The sequence below is a fragment of the Antennarius striatus genome, chromosome 8 (assembly GCF_040054535.1).
Source record: "Antennarius striatus isolate MH-2024 chromosome 8, ASM4005453v1, whole genome shotgun sequence".
Classification (NCBI taxonomy): domain Eukaryota; kingdom Metazoa; phylum Chordata; class Actinopteri; order Lophiiformes; family Antennariidae; genus Antennarius; species Antennarius striatus.
In genome coordinates, this window is record NC_090783.1 from 3,549,930 (window position 1) to 3,570,561 (window position 20,632).

General features: G+C 43.6%; 3 protein-coding genes across 16 annotated transcripts in view; all 3 read right to left on the reverse strand.

The window, feature by feature from the left end:
• Positions 1-2,394: 2,394 nt before the first annotated feature.
• On the reverse strand, positions 2,395-9,795 carry LOC137600531 (PDZ and LIM domain protein 3-like). Its single transcript, XM_068322205.1, has 7 exons — positions 9,608-9,795; positions 5,828-5,979; positions 5,521-5,605; positions 5,254-5,441; positions 4,120-4,247; positions 3,478-3,589; positions 2,395-2,778 (listed from the first exon to the last, which is right to left on the reverse strand). Exons 1-7 carry the CDS (start codon positions 9,698-9,700, stop codon positions 2,589-2,591), a joined length of 948 nt encoding a protein of 315 aa, XP_068178306.1. The 5' UTR covers positions 9,701-9,795; the 3' UTR covers positions 2,395-2,588.
• A 1,434-nt stretch (positions 9,796-11,229) lies between these two features.
• LOC137599633 (sorbin and SH3 domain-containing protein 2-like) overlaps positions 11,230-20,632 on the reverse strand; it is a 33,529-nt gene continuing 24,126 nt past the window's right edge. For 9 of the 14 annotated variants that reach the window (XM_068320579.1, XM_068320587.1, XM_068320585.1 and 6 more), the window contains 12 exons: positions 20,219-20,394; positions 17,243-17,322; positions 16,974-17,071; positions 16,310-16,424; positions 16,100-16,228; positions 15,831-16,025; positions 14,689-15,651; positions 13,868-14,290; positions 13,252-13,332; positions 12,855-12,892; positions 12,657-12,763; positions 11,230-12,464 (listed from right to left, as the gene is read on the reverse strand). In XM_068320579.1, coding sequence (XP_068176680.1) covers positions 12,403-12,464; positions 12,657-12,763; positions 12,855-12,892; positions 13,252-13,332; positions 13,868-14,290; positions 14,689-15,651; positions 15,831-16,025; positions 16,100-16,228; positions 16,310-16,424; positions 16,974-17,071; positions 17,243-17,322; positions 20,219-20,394 — 2,467 coding nt within the window. In that variant the 3' untranslated portion in view covers positions 11,230-12,402. The remainder of the gene's footprint in view (positions 12,465-12,656; positions 12,764-12,854; positions 12,893-13,251; positions 13,333-13,867; positions 14,291-14,688; positions 15,652-15,830; positions 16,026-16,099; positions 16,229-16,309; positions 16,425-16,973; positions 17,072-17,242; positions 17,323-20,218; positions 20,395-20,632) is intronic. The other 5 variants (XM_068320582.1, XM_068320588.1, XM_068320589.1 and 2 more) reach the window with 5 other exon arrangements.
• On the reverse strand, positions 17,333-20,212 carry LOC137599635 (sorbin and SH3 domain-containing protein 2-like). Its single transcript, XM_068320593.1, has one exon. It carries the CDS (start codon positions 19,914-19,916, stop codon positions 18,093-18,095), a length of 1,824 nt encoding a protein of 607 aa, XP_068176694.1. The 5' UTR covers positions 19,917-20,212; the 3' UTR covers positions 17,333-18,092.

The following is a 20,632-nucleotide window of genomic DNA, read 5'->3' on the forward strand; positions in this document are numbered from 1 at the left end:
ATATCTAATTAGCCTTTTACCAAAGTGTATTATAATTATTACCTCCCTTCTGGCGAGGAAATCAGTGATTTCCTTCTGTGCGGTTTTAAAGTTTGAACAAAAAAGCCAATCCCAATTGATCTGTGGCGTGAAAACATTTTACAGCAGCAGAATTTTTAAGCTCCATATCTCCTCCAGGCAGGCTGAACATCAAATCACTTTATTCCACCACTGAAAATGATGTATTTATTTATTGAATGTCTCCGCATAATGCATCATACAGCTTGTTTATGGCCGGTCGGTGGTTATTATTGACATATCATCTGTATACATCATTGATGAGACACTAATTCTGATGCATGTGCGACTAAAAAAAGCTGCGAAGTCTCAGGTGAGCGTTGCAGACGTGACGAACGCATGAAGTTTAATGGGAAACAGACAGGAGCTGATAATCAGAAAATCTGGAGGAAGAGGAAGAGGAGGAAGAGAACTCACAGGAATAAAAAAAAAACAAATAACACCAGGCAGCAAGCAGGAGCTGCTTTTTCATGCTGTTGTTGCCTCTTTTATGTATAATCACAAGGAAATGAAGTAGCAATTGGAGATTTTACCGAATAAATGGATCAAATGAAATTAAAGTTGGTGTATGTCAAATGAAATTTAAAAAAAAAAGCCCATCAACAAACAACTCAGCTGTTGCAAAGGGTTTAATTATTCAGGATACATCATATTACGCTTACAAATCCTCAGGTGGCTTTTATTCCATCCCCCGTGGTGTTTGTTTGTTTGTTCGTTTGTTCGTTGGTTTGTTTGCACCCCTAATTAGTGATGCTAAATTAGAATTTTACATTATGCTCTGTGATTAGGTTCTACCAAATGAACTCATTAAAGTCAATTACAAAGAAGCAGATCCATGAATTTCAACAAGAGCGCAGATGAGATTTAGATGTGGGTTTAATCACTTATAGCTAAAATATAAATAAAAAGAAAGTACACGCATGAATATGTAAATAAATAATGTGCAATCATGAAAATGACATTTAAATTGTGAGGATTTGGGAATCGCAGCTGTAGATGTTTGCTGGAGTGGAACTGAAATAAACCAGAGGAGCTCCTCCACCTCCTCTTCCTCATCTCCTCCTCCTCCTCCTCTTTTGTTCCCAGCCAGCGTCTCCCAGTCACTCAGCTCCTGAAGGGCCCTTCCTGTCGACGCAGGTCTCCACTTATTCATTTTGTGCGTACGTGAGGAGCCGTGGGTCCCGTAGATTATCTCTTGCATCTCCATGGGTGGGAACCTATTCATGGTGTGTTCAGCATTAATCAATAATCGTTACTCTCAGTGGCCGATGGCAAAGAGCAGCTGCCGTTAACTGTGCCCTCCAGAGGAGACTCGCTCATCTACTCCATGAACAATAGTTCTAAAGCTAATTCGATTCCGATTTGCCCTTTTCTTTTTTTGTCCCTGTGTCTTCTGGACTTCATTTCAGAGAGAGCACTCTCATCCATCCTCCTGTCTGTCTGCTTTGTCTGCTTTTATATAATACAGTAGATATAGTGAATTGATGAAGAGGAGGAAACGCAGAATGACAGCATATTAATCACAGATGGTTAATTTATAGCATGTGGACTCCTCCTTGTTAATGGTGGCTCTTTAGTCGTTGCAGCACGTCTGAATGGGATGCTGCTGCTGTTATATTTATGAGGATGTGATGCTGAGAAGATCACTGATAGGCACATAATTCAACATTTGTTGGATTGAGCTTTTAAAAAATTTTCTGCTCGTCCTGCTAACGTACTTTTTTCAAAAATTTCTGTTAATGTTAAAGATGCATGAATTATTGGGAACAAATTCAATAGAATCACAAACACGTGCAGACAATTATATTTAACATATTTAACTCTGGCTCGTAAAAAAAGTTATATCCTAGGGAAAACGTCAAAAAAAAACAAAAAAAGAATGTCAGTGAATATTCATGACCGTTGAAGCTGCAGTTCCTAGCTGGGAAATAATCGGACTGTTTGAGTGCAGGAGTGACGCCTCACACCAACTCACTGGTTGAATATTTAATAACCTAATCAATAATCCTGAAAATATGGGCCCAGACTGAATCGTTAAAGAAAAAACTAGACAGCACCAGAGATCCCAAACAGTCCTCCAGGACAGAAGTGTCACGATTGTTTGACCCTGTTACCATGACAACCATTACATACAGGTGCCAATCCAGTTTGTTTCTGACATGTTTTCATCTACTCGAGCGCCCCCTGCTGGCTCAACGCGGTTACTTCTTCCAATGGTCGAAGTTTGGGTTTGAATCTTTATTTATTTACCAATAGCTGATGTTAAGAATTTAGTATAATAAGACGTTTTCTTTTATGTGATGTTGTCATTCAAACACTCCACACGCAAAGGCCGTGCAGGATGAATAAATGTCTTTATTGGAAAGATATTGATTGACAATTGATTTGAAGTCATGCTACCAAATAGAGGAAAGTGTGTTGAAATATAAACACGTTAAGCAGATGAAGAATAGGTGACCGATGTGTGTGAGTGTGTGTGTGTGTGTGTGTGTGTGTGTGCCTGTGCGTGTGTGTGTTCGCAAAGGCCGGATCTACGCTGTCGGAAAGGTCGTGACGAGGTCATGTCCCTCCACCGGTCTCATCCTGGCGCGTGCGTGGGTCTCGCAGTACAGCTGTCCCTCCACGAAGAAGTAGCCCTTCTGTTTGAGGCTGACGTCACAGTCGGAGCACACGAAGCAGTCGGGATGACGGAATTTGTCTCGCGCCTTCACCACCGTCCCACTGTGGCACAGAAGTGATGACAATTAGTGAGTAAAGACTTTATAAAAATAAGAGGATTATTCTCACAATTATATTATATGTTTATCAAAAAACCTTTTCTTTGATTGATTTATTTTTTTAATTTTTACAATTTTTTTTTAAAGATTGTCAATATTTTATATTAAAATATTGTTTAAATATATATATATATATATATATATATATATATATATATATATATATATATATATATATATATATAAAACAAAACTCTCACTGAAGTATTTTAAAAACAAGTAAGATAATTATTGATTTAATTTTTAAAAAATGTATTCAGTTAATTATTATTTTTCTTTCCAGATGTTATTACAACAGATTTCATCAGCTTTGTAACATCAACAACGACATCCGAAAAGAAAAAATTGGGTTGATGGGTAGAAGCCATTGGCTTCTAAAAATAATAAACAACATCTCTCTCCTTGCAACACATTATCAACCAAATTCATACATTGAATGTCAAATTTAGATTATTGTCATAACATCTTGCATGTATTGACTACTAAAAATGAAATCAGTTCATTCTTTCCCTTTTTTAAATGCCCCATTTATTAAATACATCTTATTTGAGCTCCCATTATAATAAATATTAATCAATTTTCTGTTGTTGATGTTGTCTCTGTCTTGTCTTTGTGTCGCTTCATTAAAGCTCTGAACACTTACACAATCCCGTTCCCACACTTGTCGCAGACGGGCAGCTTCTGCAGGTTTCCTGTGGGCGGATGCGGTTTGTTGGTGGGAGCTTTTACTGTCCTGGTCCCGATGGGACGAGTGCCTGCCCACACGGGAGAGAGATTCCACTCAACACAACAACCCACCGCACGTCAGCGTGACCGGAGCACAAAGATCACATGAAAACACTCACACGTCTCTGACCCTCTAAACCTCCTCGTGGGTTTGATGATCTCTAAGTGAGTGCATTTTTTTTTTAAAAAGCAGTTGTTGTGTTCTATTTTTGTTTTCTCTGATCATAAAGGACAGATATTACTGGAGTTACTTTATCTCAGCTGTAATGTAAATTTATTGTCAACAATTCAAATAACTTTGGATTTTTTCCAACTAAAATGTTCCTAATTTGTGTATTTAAGGTAAATAAAGGTCACTTCAGGGAGAGCTGCCTGTCAACCAACGCTGTTGCTGCAGCGTTTAATCACACAGCTCTAAATGCAACCATGTGCCCGATGTGTAATCGCTGCAGAATGTAGCACATTAAAATTCAATTATCCAATAGTGCAATAACTAAAAAAACAAAACAAAACAAGCACGACAGGAAAAAGGAAAATGTCAATATTCAGAGACATTCACCGTCGCTGTCGATAAATTCCTGCAGCGCTTTGAAGGAGCCGGACTGGCGAGGAGCTTGAGGTTCCTCCTGGTCTTTCTGCAACATCTGGTAGACGTCAGAATCCTCAATGCTCTTCAGAGTCCTGGGGCTGAGTGGTGTGTGTTCAGACACACACACACACACACACACACACACACACACACACACACACACAGACACGCACAACCAAACACACAACAGCATATCCAGTCAGGATATAAACACAACAGGAGCATTATTTATCCAATCTGCTCTTTGATTCCATCCCAACTGAATCTACATATTTGATTTTTCCATTTAAAGCACAATATTGAGCTGCGGTTGTTCAAACTCTGGTTCCTGTTGGCTCTACCCCCCCCCCCCCTCCCTGTATCAGATAGCCTGATAGCCACGACCGAAGGCTAACATGCTGGACATACTGCACATGCATCCATGCCTGTATTAAGCCCCCGGACTCCACCTGATACCGCCGCATAAACCAAACAAACCCAGTCCCAGGGGCAACTCATGAACAGCAGCAAATGTAAAGCAGAGAGAAATCATGGAGGCAAAGAACCTTAAGTAGACTTATGAAGCGTTATAACCACGACACATCCAGAAAGAGTGGAAACCGACTGCTTTTCATAGATCTTTTTATTGGTTGGAAATAATGTTTGGCCCAAGGGAGCTGCTGTGTTTGTGTGTGTGTGTGTGTGTGTGTTTATCGTGTGTTAAACTATTAGAAATAAAGATCAGCTGTTTTCAGAGTTTATTTAAGGCAAACGAAGCATGAAATGTAATTTTTCTTTATCCTTCTCATCCAAAAACCCTCCTGAAGCCCAGCTGCGAGGCTGTTCTATAAATAACAACGTGATAAATAGCGACTGCCGATCCACTCGTATCAATAGCAGATCCACAGGAACATGACGAAAATGCGATGTCACGATTCCAGACACGCACAGCTGAGGATTGTTTGTCCGACTGACAAACCAACATAATCAAAAGTTGATCTGTGTGGCTATTCCCAGAGCGACTAACGATATAATCGGTGCGTTTGGACTCCCATGCTGTTAGCTGGTGCAGCTCTTTGAGCGTGACTGTCGTATTAAAGCTGCGGACAGAGTGAGAAGCATCACCTCACAGGCTTCTGGTGAACCAGGCCTCGGATCTGACCCTCCATGGCGTCCTGGATGTTGCCGGAGGAGTAGAGGCCTATGGGTGTGTTATAGGACGCGCTGACCACCTGATGCGTGTCGTCGATGTTCGCCGCCGCGATGAACGGCTGAGCTTTCCGATTGTGAGCTACGCCGATGTGTTTGTACTCCTGCGAGGGGGAGACGATTTAAAGCGATCGGGTGACTTAAAAAACGAGCGCAACTTGAAGAAACGTGATTCTTACCGACCTGTGGTTCTGCTTCCAGGTTGATTTTGTACGGGTGAGCTCGACCTTCCTCCACGACACGCGGCGACCACAGTTTTGACTCGTTTCTGCGAATGAAACACAGATCCAGTCAGAATACCTGACCTCTGACTGAAAGATACTTCAAGCTAAAATAAAGGCGACCGCAACCCTGACCCAACAACTGTAAAAGCAGAATAATCCAACCTTTATAGACCTGGCAATTGTTGCTAAGCTAATGCATTAAATGTCATTATATCAAGCAGTTGTTGCCACCGCCCGTCTGATTGTGTGCATGCTTTCTGTCTAACCTTTGGACAGTGAGACAGAGCTTATAGGTGGCTTCTTTTATCTTGTTCTGGGCTTCGCAGTGCAGCATGCTTGTAGCCGGGACGCCCTCGATGGCCAGGATGACATCACCGGGACACAAGTTGGCTATGGAGGCTTTACTGCCAGGTGTGATCTGTAAGGGAGTCGGAGATGAGTGTGATGCTTGGGGATGATGACGTCAATGTGTCGCAGAAACAGTCCATGTTTCATTCAACAGTGGCGTGCTTTAATTCTGAAAGGGGCGGTTTAAAGAACTGGATATTTATTTTGGAAAGCGGTGCATGTATTATTTTTATTAAAAAAATTGTCCTTGAATATGTTTTGCTTTCTGTCTCTTTATAAATCCCATTCCAATGGGGGCTTGGGGGTAGGGGGGCAGCCATGTGAAACATTCTGGTCTGTTCTTCATCACTGGCACTTCATCTGTTAATCCAGAAAATCAACTCCAATCCTGCCCAGCTGTAATCACAGCTTTAATCTTTTTCTCTTTTTTCCTCCATTCTCTGAGTCTCACCTGGCCTAAATACTCGTGTGAAATAGGAAACAGACTCGGCTAAGAGGCCAAAATGTTCCAAAATGTTTTTTGAGACAATACAGCTATGTATCCGTCCATCACGTTTCACAGAGATAAAATTGTGACGTCAACCAGATGGAATATGTGCCCTGCTGCCCTGGATGTGTCGAAGTTTAAAGAAAATTACCCAAAAAGGCATGAAGGTCAGAAAGAATACCTCCAGCCCCAAACAGAGCGATCCCTCTCACACGCCGTGACCTATGCTATAAACCGTATCGCGTTTCAGACACAGGAAACTCAGCGACGCTGGGATGTTGCATTGAAACTTGAATTAGGTTATCTGCCTATAAATAACTTTGGATGAACGCGTTGATGTCTCATGCTACCAAAGGGGTAGCTGTACTTTACACAGGAGCATTTGTTGGACGGCTGCTGGCTGACTGTTTGCTTTACTGTTGTGTTGCCTGAATGTTTGCTTAACTATTTTTCTTTCTGTTCATGTTTGAAGTCTTTTTTTCCAGCTTTTGTTTGGTCCTCATTTCTCTCCCTTTACCCTCAACGCTCTTGAGTCGTGTCTTTTTAACCTCCTCTTTTTCTTCTTCGACTGATCCACACGCATGTAAATCTCCAAAACCAAAGAAGGGAAAACTATGCTTCTTTCATTTCTTCTTGGGATCTGGCATAGATTATTTGATTATTATATGTTATTATGGGTGCTTATTCATTGGAAGAAATAACACTCTATCCAAAATCTGACTTGGAATCCTGTCAATTCAAATGAAAATAGAATCCTGGATATCATGAAAGCTGCATGCATAAAATTTGTGAATCAACAATGATTCGTATTAGCTATTTGTTGTTGGCCCTGCAAGACCGCTTTGTCGTCTTTTAGCTCATTGTTTTGGTGTTACTTTCCAAATTAGAGTTGATTTGACTCTAATTTGGCAACAAGCAACTATTTTTAACAGAACAAACAAATTAATTTTAATGTCTATTGCCAAATAAAAGTTACACAACACCAATGGGTTGTAGAATATTTTGCCCAGAAGTTGGTTTACACAAATTATCCCACATTCATTGAGAGTCCAAGAACTCTTAATTCATATAATTATTTATTCTCAACAGGGAATGATGACAGATTAAAGTAAAAATCTAATATTAAAACAAGTTACCCACAATGCAATTCCTTGGATTTTCCCTTGCCTGTGTCTATTATGTTGACGTTTTGTTATAGGCTTACAATTTTGGCTCAAGCTATCATAACCCTGATAATCACCAGGGTCATGTTCTCAAACCTGACAAAGATCCTCCAGACCTTCAGCAAGACAGTGTTTCACTCTTTACACAAACTTCTAGTGCCATCATCATTTCATAAAGGGATCTTGGACTTTAATTCATTCAGAAAAAAAAAAGAAAAAAAAGATGACAATCACTTATGTTTACTTTCCTCACCCAGCTGGGAACCGGCAGGACACAAGCAGGAGGATATTCCTGACCAAATATGGCCGTGAAGGGAGACACTGTTAAACAAATCACCAGGGTTCATTATAGTTCAACTCCTTCCATTCGTCTCAGAGGGTGAGGTATCAGGTACATCAGAGCTTCAGCATTCTTTATTTTTTTTTATACCTCCCTCTTACACCAACATTTTCTAGGACACGGTTTTATTCTAGTACTTCTTCCGTATCGTTTTCCTTCCCCGACTCCTCCATCTCTCCCTCGCCTCCATTCCGTCCCAGTCTCTCATCACTGCTCTCATATGAAGCACTGAGTGTCCACTAACACAACAGGTGTGAGGTTATTGGACAGAGCCGGCGGTTTGGAGACCCAGCTATACTTTTAGTCATTCCTGAGGTAGTTCTCTAAATATAGACATGCATAACCCCATCAGAGCAGGATTACCGAGTCTCCTCGCATCTGATCCCACGGCATACCGCAGACAAATGTCCAAACCCTGGAAATGCAAATATAAAATGATGAATCCATTGTGTCCTTTTTTTTTTGTATTTTTTTGCATGTTTGTATTTTAACAAATAAAATAGATGACAAAGCAAAGACAGATTGTTCCAGACACTTTGAATCAAGCGAAAGTGATACTAATGATAAGGACTCACATGATGCTCCAAACAAACCAGCTGTGTCCTCCTCAGCAACACTACAGACCCCTAATAGTGCTGGGCTGGGTGGGTCAACTGAGATCATGTGACCATAACGACCTCACAAGAGTCTAGATATCTAAAACTTCCCATCAGTCAGTAGGAACTGAAGATGCCTCTTAGATGAGAGGTGAAATGTCTCCAAGCCTTAAATGGAAGTGCTGTTGCTTCAGATTTAGGCTTTTATAACTGAGAGGTTAAACTGATGCACAGAAGCTCTCATTACTCTCAACAGAGTCATCAGCCACCACCACCACCTGTGTCTGAACCCCATGACGTATTTATCTTGCTGCTGCTCAGTGCAGACGGCCTTCTATTGGTTGGATTTTTAGTCGTGATTGCTTTTCATTTGCGTAGTAATTCCCAGAAAAAAAAATGCTTTCAGAAAGATGACAGATTACCCATATATAAACAACAACAACAACAATTTAGCAATATTTAGCGTATTTCCAGGAATTCCAGATTACAGTCCAGCTGTTTTTCTGGTAACACGTGTGTTAATGAAGTTTGATCATATTCCACAATTAAAGCAGCTCTGCAGGAGACAGCAAGTTTTCTGTTTGGTCAATTCTGCCACAAATTTGTCCTAATATTCTTGTATTCACATCTGTGGACTCAAACAGATTTGAAAACAGCTCCACTTTCAAATCTATCCTCCCTTTCGTTCTCATCCTCACTCTTTTCATTCACCGAGGTTCTACTCAACGCTATTGTAAGCTCGCTGTACAGAGATTCCTCTGAAATCCATTCAATAATATATTCCTGAGTTCATTTGTCAGGGGATGATGTAAGCTGTTATTTGTGTCTAAGCCTCCTCCATTTGCTGAGGCACAGGTGCAGAGCTCATACCAGTCAGCCCAGACAGACGCTTTCTAGAATTAACCCTCCTGGAAATACAAACAATGTCTGTTCTGGACTGAACTATTCTCATTTCAGAAAAACAATTGAGTGATGTTACACCAAACTGTCCTCGATCCCTAAGTTTGACTTAAACAAGAGTAAAAGGACTGTTTTCAGAAGATTTATAGTCTAGATGTGGATCCTTTCCCGGGTTTCTTCTGTTCTTATAATAGAGATATCCTGTGACTCACCCTGGAGATGGTGAGGGGCTGGCTGAAGTCCTTTCCTCCCGTCAGGCGAAACCCCCAGGGGGCCGGACCATCCAGAACCACATTGTTCGGCATGACCCTTTAAAGCCTGCCTCTGCTGTTAGAGAACAACAGGATGGACAGCAACAGCACCGCAGCCAACCAAGTTCAACAGCAAAGGAATATCAAAGTGATAGAGATTTTGAACCATGTGGGCGGGTGCAGGGGGGGTGGAGAATGGACAGACACCACCCCAGGAGTGAAGTAATTGGTCGGATTTTGGGAACTGGCTCTCAGGCTGTTTCATCAAGCCTTGTTTTTTCCTACTTTTTTTCTTATTTATTCGCTGTTTTACTACTTGTTTCTCTAATATTTCACCTAAAATCACGTGTTGCTGCGAAACTGAGTCGTCCAACTCGCATCACAGTTATAAACAGAGGATGTCATACCCCCCCCACCCCCACCCCCCATCACCACTTCTCATCCCGTGGCAGCTTGAAGTCTGGCTGTCCTCCTCTCGCTCTGTTTGACGGGTCTTGCTGCTCCTCTCCTTATTTGGTCTGGAGGCGCAGCTCCGCACTGAGGCCCTGGACATCCCACAGGAACATTCCAGCCACTATTGATCTGGATGGAAACCAGGACTCTCACCCAGGAGCTTGTTAATGATCCGGCTCATCACATCATCACTCTTGTCACACCTTCATATTTCTACATTTAGATTTACTGGAGTATGTCATCTGTTATTTGGGAGTAAAGGACCTCAGCATGGATTTATTGTGTTAACAAAAGTCGGTGAAAGTAGAACTCTGACTGATTCAAAGACGGATTCATTCATTGTTAGTTTCTGCAGGGATGTATCTATGAATCTCCCACACATAGGTAAGTTGAAGTATTTTTAAAATAGTCTCTCTATTGAAATTTATGTGAATCATTAAAAACTAAAATAAATCTATTTCTACAAACAGTTGTCTTTGAATTCAAAATTTTTCACTAAAGGCATTTAATCTTCATACATTCAAAACCGCTCTTTACTGCCACCATGTGGAAACTGTGTTACATCTCTTGTTTTTCTGAGAAAGATGGCGTGAAATAGAAAATTGAGTAGTGCTACTTTTTTCTTGTATAAATGGTAGATAAAAGAAAACTATACGAAATATTTCATCTACCAGCTGAATTTTATTAGCAATACAGCTCCATAAAACCATCTACCAATTCTTGGATCCTGTAGAAATAAACAGGTCGAAGAATGTGTATTTGTTCTGGACACAAATAACACAATAAGATGTACATTTTCATACGTATAAACACAGCAGGAGTCAAATTCAACTCAGATCTGTTCCTACTAACGAAGGCAGGCTAGAGGTTGTGGTCAGACTTTGTGCACACTTCCATGAACTGGATATATCTAGCGAGCTTTTTTTGCATCACAGAAGAGGCTTACATGAACGGTACATGGCTATTAAATGTGTGAGTAATCACCAACTCGACTCACTCTACCTACATTAACTTTGAATATGTCACCGATTGTTAAAACAACAGGAAAAAGGTTAATAATAACCTTTAAAAAAGCGTGAATAAGCACCGCTGATGTGAAACGTTAAGAAAGAAGGACAAGAAACCAAACGTGATGGTGGGTGAGAAACAGCTGACTTTATAAAGCGAGTGGATGTTGGACATTTTACAGCTTTCATACAAAATGCTTTAAAAAACAAAACAAAAAAAACAACCGAAACACCAGACACACACACACACAAACACACACAGACGTGTTCTCACACCAGCTGGGTGATGGGGGGTGGGGGTGACGAGATGTGAATGATAAAATAAAATAGATCTTAAGGTGCTTCAAAATTCGTTTTTGTAATTAATGTCTATTCTATATGAAACACATTGAAATGAGAAATAAAAACAGAAGTCACATCCACTGTGCATCAAGAACTCCTACTGATAAAACGACATGAAACAGTGAGCGCCTCATTGAAACCGCCCCCCCCACAAAAAAAACCTGCAGTTCCACAACTGAAGTTTTCAATAAAATGCTATGACATTCTGAATCAAACATAAATAATTCAACATAAAACATCAAGTGACTCATAATTGTAGCCCATATTGTGTTATTAGCGCTCAAAGACCACGAGACTTTACAATAAAACAAAGATTCTTCAAATGTGTGTTTGCTGCTGGCGTTAAAAACAGCAACGTCCTTCCGTACCTGCTGAAACCTTCTTGTGACGGTGTGACTCTTCCTCGAATGAATATAATACCTAAAAGGTCGTCGATACTTCTTTGCATATACTGTTCAAACAACAACCTGAACTTGAAGCCCCTGCGGTTTAGATTTACTTCTCGTGTGAACGATATGAAGTGAGATCGAAGATAAAACAAACATGACATGTACTTAAAAGTTTTGTTAAAGTGCATTAATCCTAATGTGAAAGCTTGAGTTGAAAAGACATTGTGGTTTCTAGAATCTTTATCGTTTAAATCTAACATATTAGGTCTAAAACAGCAAATACACCGGTGTCAATATGTCTCAAACATCCTCCATTAGGATCATTTAAATATTTGCTTAGTGATGTGTTTCAGGACAACATGATTTGAGGTCGTTCGACGGAGCACAAAGGAGTTTGGGTTCCTCTGTGGTAGAAAAATAAAGATTAAAAAGGCAAGAATAAAAAAACCTTTCATACGAGTCTCCCATTAGAGTTATATGTTCTGTCTGTGTGAGTCTGGTCAGCGCAAACACAGAACGAGGCAATTTCACTTCCTGTGCTGTGGGCGGGGCTCTGGAATCATCATTATAGCTGCTTCACGTAGTTTCCTGGGAAGGTTCCAAACAACTTGGTTCTTCGGGAGGTTCCTTTAAAACAAAGAGCGATAGAATGAAGGCGGCTCACTGCAGAGAAAAAGTTTTTCATCCATGAATGTAAAAGTAGATTTTTATCTGAGCAGGATGTGGATCTACTTTTTATAGTAGTTATAAATATGTGGCGTGAGCACATGTTAAGACACACACACACACCGGCTGCAACCCTGAATTCCCTCTTCTTACCAACAAACCAACCATCGTCACACTTCTCCATCACATCCACGATGTCGCCCTCCTTCAGCTCCAGCTCATCCTCGTTGTGAGGCAGGTAGTTGTACACAGCCTGGTACCTGAAACAAGGAGACGTGACACGTTTCACACGCACAGTAACACCCGCTCATGTGTAAAATCTCATCTCTTATTAACAAAAACAGAACTCACGGGTCTCCTCCTCCGTGGAGTGCATCCTGGACTAATCGCTATGACAACAGAGAGGCACAAAACAGTCATAAAGTGGCTTTCTTGAGATTTCAGAATTTGAATATTTGTAAATATTATCTACAACACCTCTTTTATACCCATTAATACTACTGTCTATGTAATATTGATCACTCTGGCCACCTTTTGATTGCTCAACTGTTGTTATATGTCATGAATGTTTTATTCCTTTCTACATAAGGTGAGTCCTGATAAATAAATTTAAGATTCAAAGGACAAACTCTCCTGTCCTAGAAGGAAAATAAATAAAAATGCATGTTATAGAACACAGGGCCATCAAGGACATGGGTTCTACACTCTTGCTTTGAGAGCCTGGGTGAATATAGACATGCCCCCCTACCCTTCGACCCCTAACGTGGGACAGATAGGAGCGCCGGGACAAGATGGGGCTGCGAGGAGGTTTGCCACCGATGAGTGGATCCTGCTTAACAGGGTAGAAAGACCAGAAGCAACACAGCGGTGATGTTCATAATGAACCGAGTCAGCATCTTTCACAGTCAGCTGAGAACATGCTGTGAACGGTCACTCAACCCAACATCCACCTGAAACACACGGCGGCACAAGCAGCGTGTCTAAAACTCCTCCCTGAGGTCACCAAACCATCACAGCACACCGCTGACATCATCACGCAGGTTACCCGGTCGCCACGCTTCTCGTTTTGTCATTCAAACGTCTCAAAATAGCAAAAAAATAAATAAAAAAATGCACATCAACATTCACAAAGGCAAAAAGATAGATCTTCAAGTTGTGCTTTTGTCTCATCACCGTTCAATCTAGGTTATAAATGGGACTTAAACAGTAAGAGATGCCATTTCTTCATGCATGAACAGCGTTAATGATTGGCTCTTTAAATGCTGTCAGTTAAAGTTAGAGGCGGGTCTTTTATAAGGTCCGCTCATTATCTTTGGCACAAGCTCGAGCTACAGGAATGCTCTCATCCTCACAATCTAGTTTACCTTCACCTTAGGAGATCTACATCCTGGATGGGGCAGAGTGGGGGGAGAGCGAGGAGTGGCGAGGGGAGGAGAGACGGGTTTAGGCTCTGAGCTGGGGCAGGCCGTGACCCGAGGAGAGAGACGGGAGGAGTGTGAGACAGATGGAGTCGGGTGAGAAGAGCAGAAGGGGGGAGGTGAAACAGGAGGAGACGGTGTTGTCGTGAAGCGAGGAAGGGACGGGGGCCGAGGGGAGGCAGGGGGAGAGGGAGGCGGGGCGTGACGTTCTGGATGCTGCGGTGGCGAGACAGACAAGGCTGAAGGAGGAGTGAGAGGAGCAGAGGGAGGTGGAAGAGGAGGAGGGAAGGACGTCAGAGGTGGTGGTATGGAGTGTGGGGGGAGGCCAGGGTGGGGGGGCTGTGTCACACTGGGAGATGATACATGGGCCTACGGAGGCAATGACACACACATCAATAATGAAGCTACGTCACATTATTTGAATGCAGATGTCTGTTTGAGAGATGTGGACGAGACGTGGAGGGAAACGTTTGACCTGCGTGATATTTAATAAAAAAAATAACTCCATCATGTCAGAAAGCTAAACTTTATCCTCGCTTCAGACGAAACTATCGTTCATTATACAGGAAGAAAAAACAGAAGTGATCTTAGACGAATCATTTAATCTCCACTCACTAACATCTCGTCTCCCTGTAGCGTTTAGAAACACATTACTTTTTCAAATTTAAGTTCAAAATTGCAGATATTCGATATTTCCTTCCATGTCCCTTCCAGGCTCCTGTAGCATTTGCAAACTCAACAGATGCAGCTCACACCATGCTCTCTACCTGTGGGCCCAGTCTCTTATTAAAACCTCTAACGTCTCCCTCTTTGTCACCACTAGCTGCTGGTTCTTCTTCTTCTTCCTCCTCCTCAATGAACAACTCAGTAAATCCCCCTCCTTTCAACGCCGCTGAACTTGGAGAGTTGACTTCTTGGGTTTTTGTTTGCTCCCCCCAGGTGATGGAAAGAGGCTCCATTGTCACTGGCTTGTGAAACTGCACCGCTAACTGCACGCCGCCTGCAGGCTCGCAGGCTGAAGCGACCCCTGTTGATTTCACAGCGGGATCGAAGGATTCTGTAGCTTTTGGCCTAAACGTGTTACGGGATTCGCTATTTAGGGAAGTCGTTGGGGATTCCTCCTGAATCATGGATAACAGCTCATCGTAAGGGTCTTTCACATGCAGCTCTACATCGCTGAATGTGTTGCTTTTGTTTATTTGCACGTTTAATTTGTGTTGCAGAGGAAGTGGCGTGGGTGGATTCGTTGGCTCTGGCGCAGTGCGGGACAAACAGTTTGGCTTAGAAAGGTGCGACGTTTGGGCTTTTCCTTTGTTGCTGTCGTACCGCAGCAGAGAATCGGCCAATGGAGACGTGAACGAGGGGTGAGGATGAGGATGGAGAGGAGGAGGCCCCACGTCTGGGTTGGGACCTGAACTGTGTCTCCCGTCTTTGAAAGGATGAGTTCTGGAAAATGTCTGGGGCGGCAGTGCAGAGCCTCTGTGGGACGGAACGGGCGAGGACGGCTTGGCCCCCTGGGGCTTTGGGAGAGGTGGGAGGTCAGTGGGGAGAGGAGGTGGCGTGGGAGGCACGGGGGTGGGCATGAGGGAGGGAACTTGAACGGACTCTGGGAGGGACACCGTGAGGGACAACCACTCGTCGGTGACGGCTCGCAGGTCAGGCCTTCTCGACAGGGGTTGGGGGGGTGGGAGGTCATGAGGAGTGGAGGATGGGGGTAGATGGTAGAAAGGCTCCATGAAAGTGAAGTGAAAAAGAAGTAACAGTGTAATTTATAAAGTCTAGAACAGAAAACAGCGTTTTGTGTGTTCGATGTCATCAGAGGTCTAAAGGACATTTAAATACATTCAGGAGTAAAGATTCTAAGGAACTGTGTGTGTGTGTGTGTGTGTGTGTGTGTTGATTATCCTACCTTGACTGGTGTGGAGCCATGCGTCCTGTTACCAGAGTAACCATGTGTGTCGATGTGGTGGGCGGAGCTCTTGGACGGGGAACGTTTGATGATGTCGACGTACGCCACGGGAAAGATGCCTTGTTTGGTCGTGTCTGGGATCTTCCCCTCGTACCAGTTGTGATCTACCTGCCTTATCACGATAACTCTTTCACCCTAAACACACACACACACACCATAATTACAAACAATTAGAAGTACATCACATCGCTCCAACATCGGCGCACTACCTTTCTGAGAGACAACTCAACGTTGGTGTCGGCGTTGAAGTTGTAGCGCGCCATCGCCTCGCCGATCTCTTTCACGTTCGCCGGCGGTGGAGGACGAACCGGCTGCTGCTTCTCCGGTGACGGTATCTTCTATTCATGAGGTTGCAAACATAGAAAGAGTCAGTTGTATGAGACAAGTATGACATGTAGAATAAATAAACACACATTTACCTCCACATACGACATGGGGAATATCCCGATCCGACCCCGGTGCTCTCCTTCATACCAGTTATTGTCTATTTGTCGGATGATGTTCACGCCGTCACCTTTCCTAAATGACAGCTCCCTGAAACGTAGTGATGTCAACAAAATTGCCAGCATACAGGTGTAAACAGGACATGGACTGAATGTTTCAACCAGCGTAGCACATTCCATGTAAACGCCATCAGCCACTTAAACAGGATGAAATACAAGTAAGTCCATCAGAATGAATTGTTATTGTTGCACATATTTACTGACTGCAAGAAATAAATCAGCTAAAGCCAACCAGGCGGTGGTGGTAAGATGCGAAAAGAAAGTTATCCTAGAAAGCAGAAGACAGTTTTATGCAGGAAATGCTTCAGAATCTGAAATCATAACATGAGCGCAATGAGTCGAGATGCATTCGAGGGCGGTTGGACAATCATGCGTTAAACTCCTTGTTGAATAAGGCCAGCGAGATTTTCAAGACAAGCTTGAAGATGTTTCATCTAAAAGGCTTTTTCAGTTCTTCAGGAGGTGAAATGACTTCATCGGACACAGAGATCTACCGCGACCTGGACGACCCGACAGCCTCCACAGACATGCTTTAAAGCTGGATTTCCTGCAGCGTGCGCCGAGCATCAATTGTACTTACTTAGCTGTTTGTGCCTTAAAATCATAAATGGCTCTCGCTGGCTGTTTCTGATGGAGAAGAGAGAAGAGAATAAGTTGTGTCATCTGTTTATGGGACACCTAGGAGATGAGAGTGAGACAAAGAAAGCCAGCGAGCTTTACCGAGCACAACACAAAATAGAGCATTCTGAATTGATTTTAAATTTGTTCTGCTAAGGTGAAACAAAATAATAAAGCTGCTATTTTTCTGAAACTGCTAAAGAAATAAAAAGTTGAACAGCAGTTTTGTACCTCTCTGTCAGGTGTGGGTCTTCTGCTCTGGGATGTGTGACGTCCATCCAGCGTGGAATAACACCTGGATACATCCTGGTCTGCGATCACCAGAAACACATGAAAGGAAAGTCACAGGACGTCCAATAATAACCCCATCACTTCACATACATGCTCACCACACAGACATATGCTTTAATGGTGCCGTTGTCACGGGCAAATGAGGGGAATGAAAGCTCAGAGTCAAAAGTAGGTGTATTTTATTTCCAGTTCACGGGTGAAAACAAGGTGGATGTGATCCTCAAAATACGACACATGCAATGATTAAAACGTTTGAAACACAAAATGGCCAGCACAGGGAGTACAGACGAAGAAATGAGACAATAAACCAGAGATAAAAATACAATAAAATGGATTGAGGGGAAAAACACAAGAGTTGGTCAATAAAATGAGCCTTAATAAAAAAAAACAAAAAAAAAACAATAACCGGGGAAATATTGAGATTTATTTACCAACCACATGATCGAACTGTAAGTTCTCAAATATGTCTTTGCCTTAGATGCAGAGAAATTAAATTTATTTGTTTTTTGAACTTTCTGATGATAAAGTCAACCAAGCATCCTTTGGAATATTTCAAGTATAATCCAACGGCTGTTAATCTGAAGGCAGGCTTTACTTGAGAATTCACAGCAGGGTAGTATCGAATGTCATATAAATGAGTAAAAACTGACTGAGGATGAAAATCGAGCCCGGACAAATGAAGTAAAACCAGGAAGAAGTATGCAGATGCATATTTACAGTATGTATGCATGTGCTGATGTATATGTGAATATGTGCAGGTATGACTGGATAAACTGCACATGTGCATATTTTAAATTGTGATGCATTTTTGAAAAAAAAAATCTCCACCTGAATAACAGAGACCGTTTCCATTGCCCTGCTCTTCTCCGTATTCATTGTTGTTGGCCGTGTCTGAGTGGCGTCCGTAACAGGCACTGATTGGGGACTGTAGCCGTGGCGACTGTAACCGCGGCGTGGAGGGATCCCCTCTGTACGAGGCGTACCCAGTGGGGCTCCCGTCTGGGTACGAAGACGCGGAAGAGTGACCCCCGTTCCAGCACCCTCCCCTCCCTCGTAAGGAGGAGCTTCGTTCAGGCACGTTTGGGAGCAGCTCGGCCAGGATTCTCCTCAGGATGCTGTCGTCGGGCGCTCTGGTTCCTCTGTGGCCCCTCTCCGTTTGAATGTGCTCATAAATGTCTCTCAAGGCTGCATCTAATGCTTCATATATTGCCTGTTTGGACTTGGGTCTGCTACCTCGCTCTCCGTCGCCGCTGCTGCTTCTTCTTGAGGTAGGCGGCGAGCCCTTTTTCCTACGGAAAGGCACTGGGCTGACCAGGAAGGCCAGCTTGGACATCGGTTGATGAGACTGTGAACTCTGAGCTTGCGAATGGCTGCCGTGACTCTGCTGGGAAGGTCTTTTGTGCTCCTGCCGGGCTTGTTTTCTCTCATGACGAAGCATGGTGGTAAAACGAGTGTAAGACGCCGGGCAGCGACCTTTGCAAGTGCTGATGAGATGTCGGTGCTGGAAGCCCTGGTTCTGGCCTAGACTTTGGTGTCCGTGGTGGTTGTGGTGGTAATGGTGGTGGTGGTGATTGCGGCTGTGGTGATGGGCGGTGGAAGAGCCACACAAACTTTCAGAAGACGTTAACGAACAGTGGTCGAAGTCGCTCTCGCTACAAAACGACGAGCCCTCCACCTGAATGAAGTCGCTGAGGTCTGACGCGACGGCGTCTTGTTCGCTGTCAGAATAATCCGGGTTGGCTTGAGGGCCTCGAGGGACGGGAGGGGCGGGAAAGTTCTGTCCGTGGCTCGGCTCCGGCCCGACTCGAGGCTGGCCCTCAGGCGGGCTGCGAGGTCGTTGCATGCGAGCCACGCTGCGAGGCATCGTTGCGGCGTTGCCGTTGTTATCAGCATCCAGCAGAGATTCTATGGAAAAACGGCGTTTGGGAAAACTGGGGGTGCCGCCGCCGCCGCTGCTGGCTCGAGATGAAGATCCGCCCGGCGTGGTCGCGCCTGAAGGCATCTCATTATCATCCAGGTTAGGCATGGATTTGGATTTCTTAATGAGGATCTCGTATTCAGAAATACGGTTGGTCACCATATCTCGCGGCACCTCCACTCCCCAAGACGGCGCCCAGGGAGAGAGGCGATGTCGATGCAGGTGAGGCTGCCGCTCTAGATCCAGGATGCGAGCGCGGACCGAGCGGATGACTTCGGATGGGATGAGCTGAGCTCGATCGATGCGGTGCATCTTTCGATAGAGCTGGAGGAAGCCCGGCGAGTCGTGCGCTCTTCGCCGGACGAGGCGGGGTAATGAATGCGTCTGGTTGGATTCGGTCAAACTCAAAGGATTCCCGTCACAAACCAGCGACCCGGCGCTTTCCGAGCGGGTGGCACTGCGCCCGCCAGAACCAGAATGCCCTTCCCCGAGTAAGTCATCACAGCTGCGTGACTTGAGCTTGCCAGAAGGCGGCGGTACCTTCTCCGCACTCGCCCACGCCTCAGCGTCCAGGCATTTTGTGGGACAACTGTTTGTACAACAGACGGACTTGGAAGAGGAGCTACCTCCCTGACTGGCATCCTTAAGGCAATGCACAGCGTCAGAGGGGACAGGAAGTGGACTGTTTGAATACATGTTACATGCGTCCCCACCTTTAAAGACATCCGACAGAGAGCAGCGTGGTGGAAAAGCAGAAGGAGGAAAGCACGTTAAGCAATAATGACTAGGAAAAAAAGGTAGAAGAGGAGGGGAGAGGAAGAATTAGGTGGGGAGGGGGAAAGAGTATTTCAGTTTTTCTTTGGACTTCTATCAAGGAAACAAGAACAAACACAACAAGGAAGAAGAAAACTTTTTTTTGGACATATAAAAAGACAGGAAGTAAAAAAAAGACAAAGAAGACACCAAATAAACAGGATATGTTTGTGTGCACGCGCTACCTTTGACTCTGGAGGGTGAGGATGGTGATGAGCGAACGGTGGTTTTTTTTAAGGTGCTGCTGGGTCTGTGAGGATCGACGGGTTTGGGGGAAGTCGCCGCTCTGATCTGAGACTGAGCGTTCGCTTGAGAACTCGACGGTTCAGACTTCCTCCTCTTCCTGTAGTCGCTTGCGGCGCTGCAACAAAGTCCGACAGTGATGACAACGGCATCGAAAAAAGACAGAAAACACCTCGAGGTACATCTTTAAATGTTTTGTGGGTAAACTCTACATCCTATTTCACAACTTTAATCATTTAAGTGAAGCAATGAGATTGAATACTTTCATTTCTGGACTGAATGTTAGAATATTTGTACAATAAATGCACTTTTAAGTATATTCAGGTTCATCCTTTTGACCAGGAAGAAGGGACACC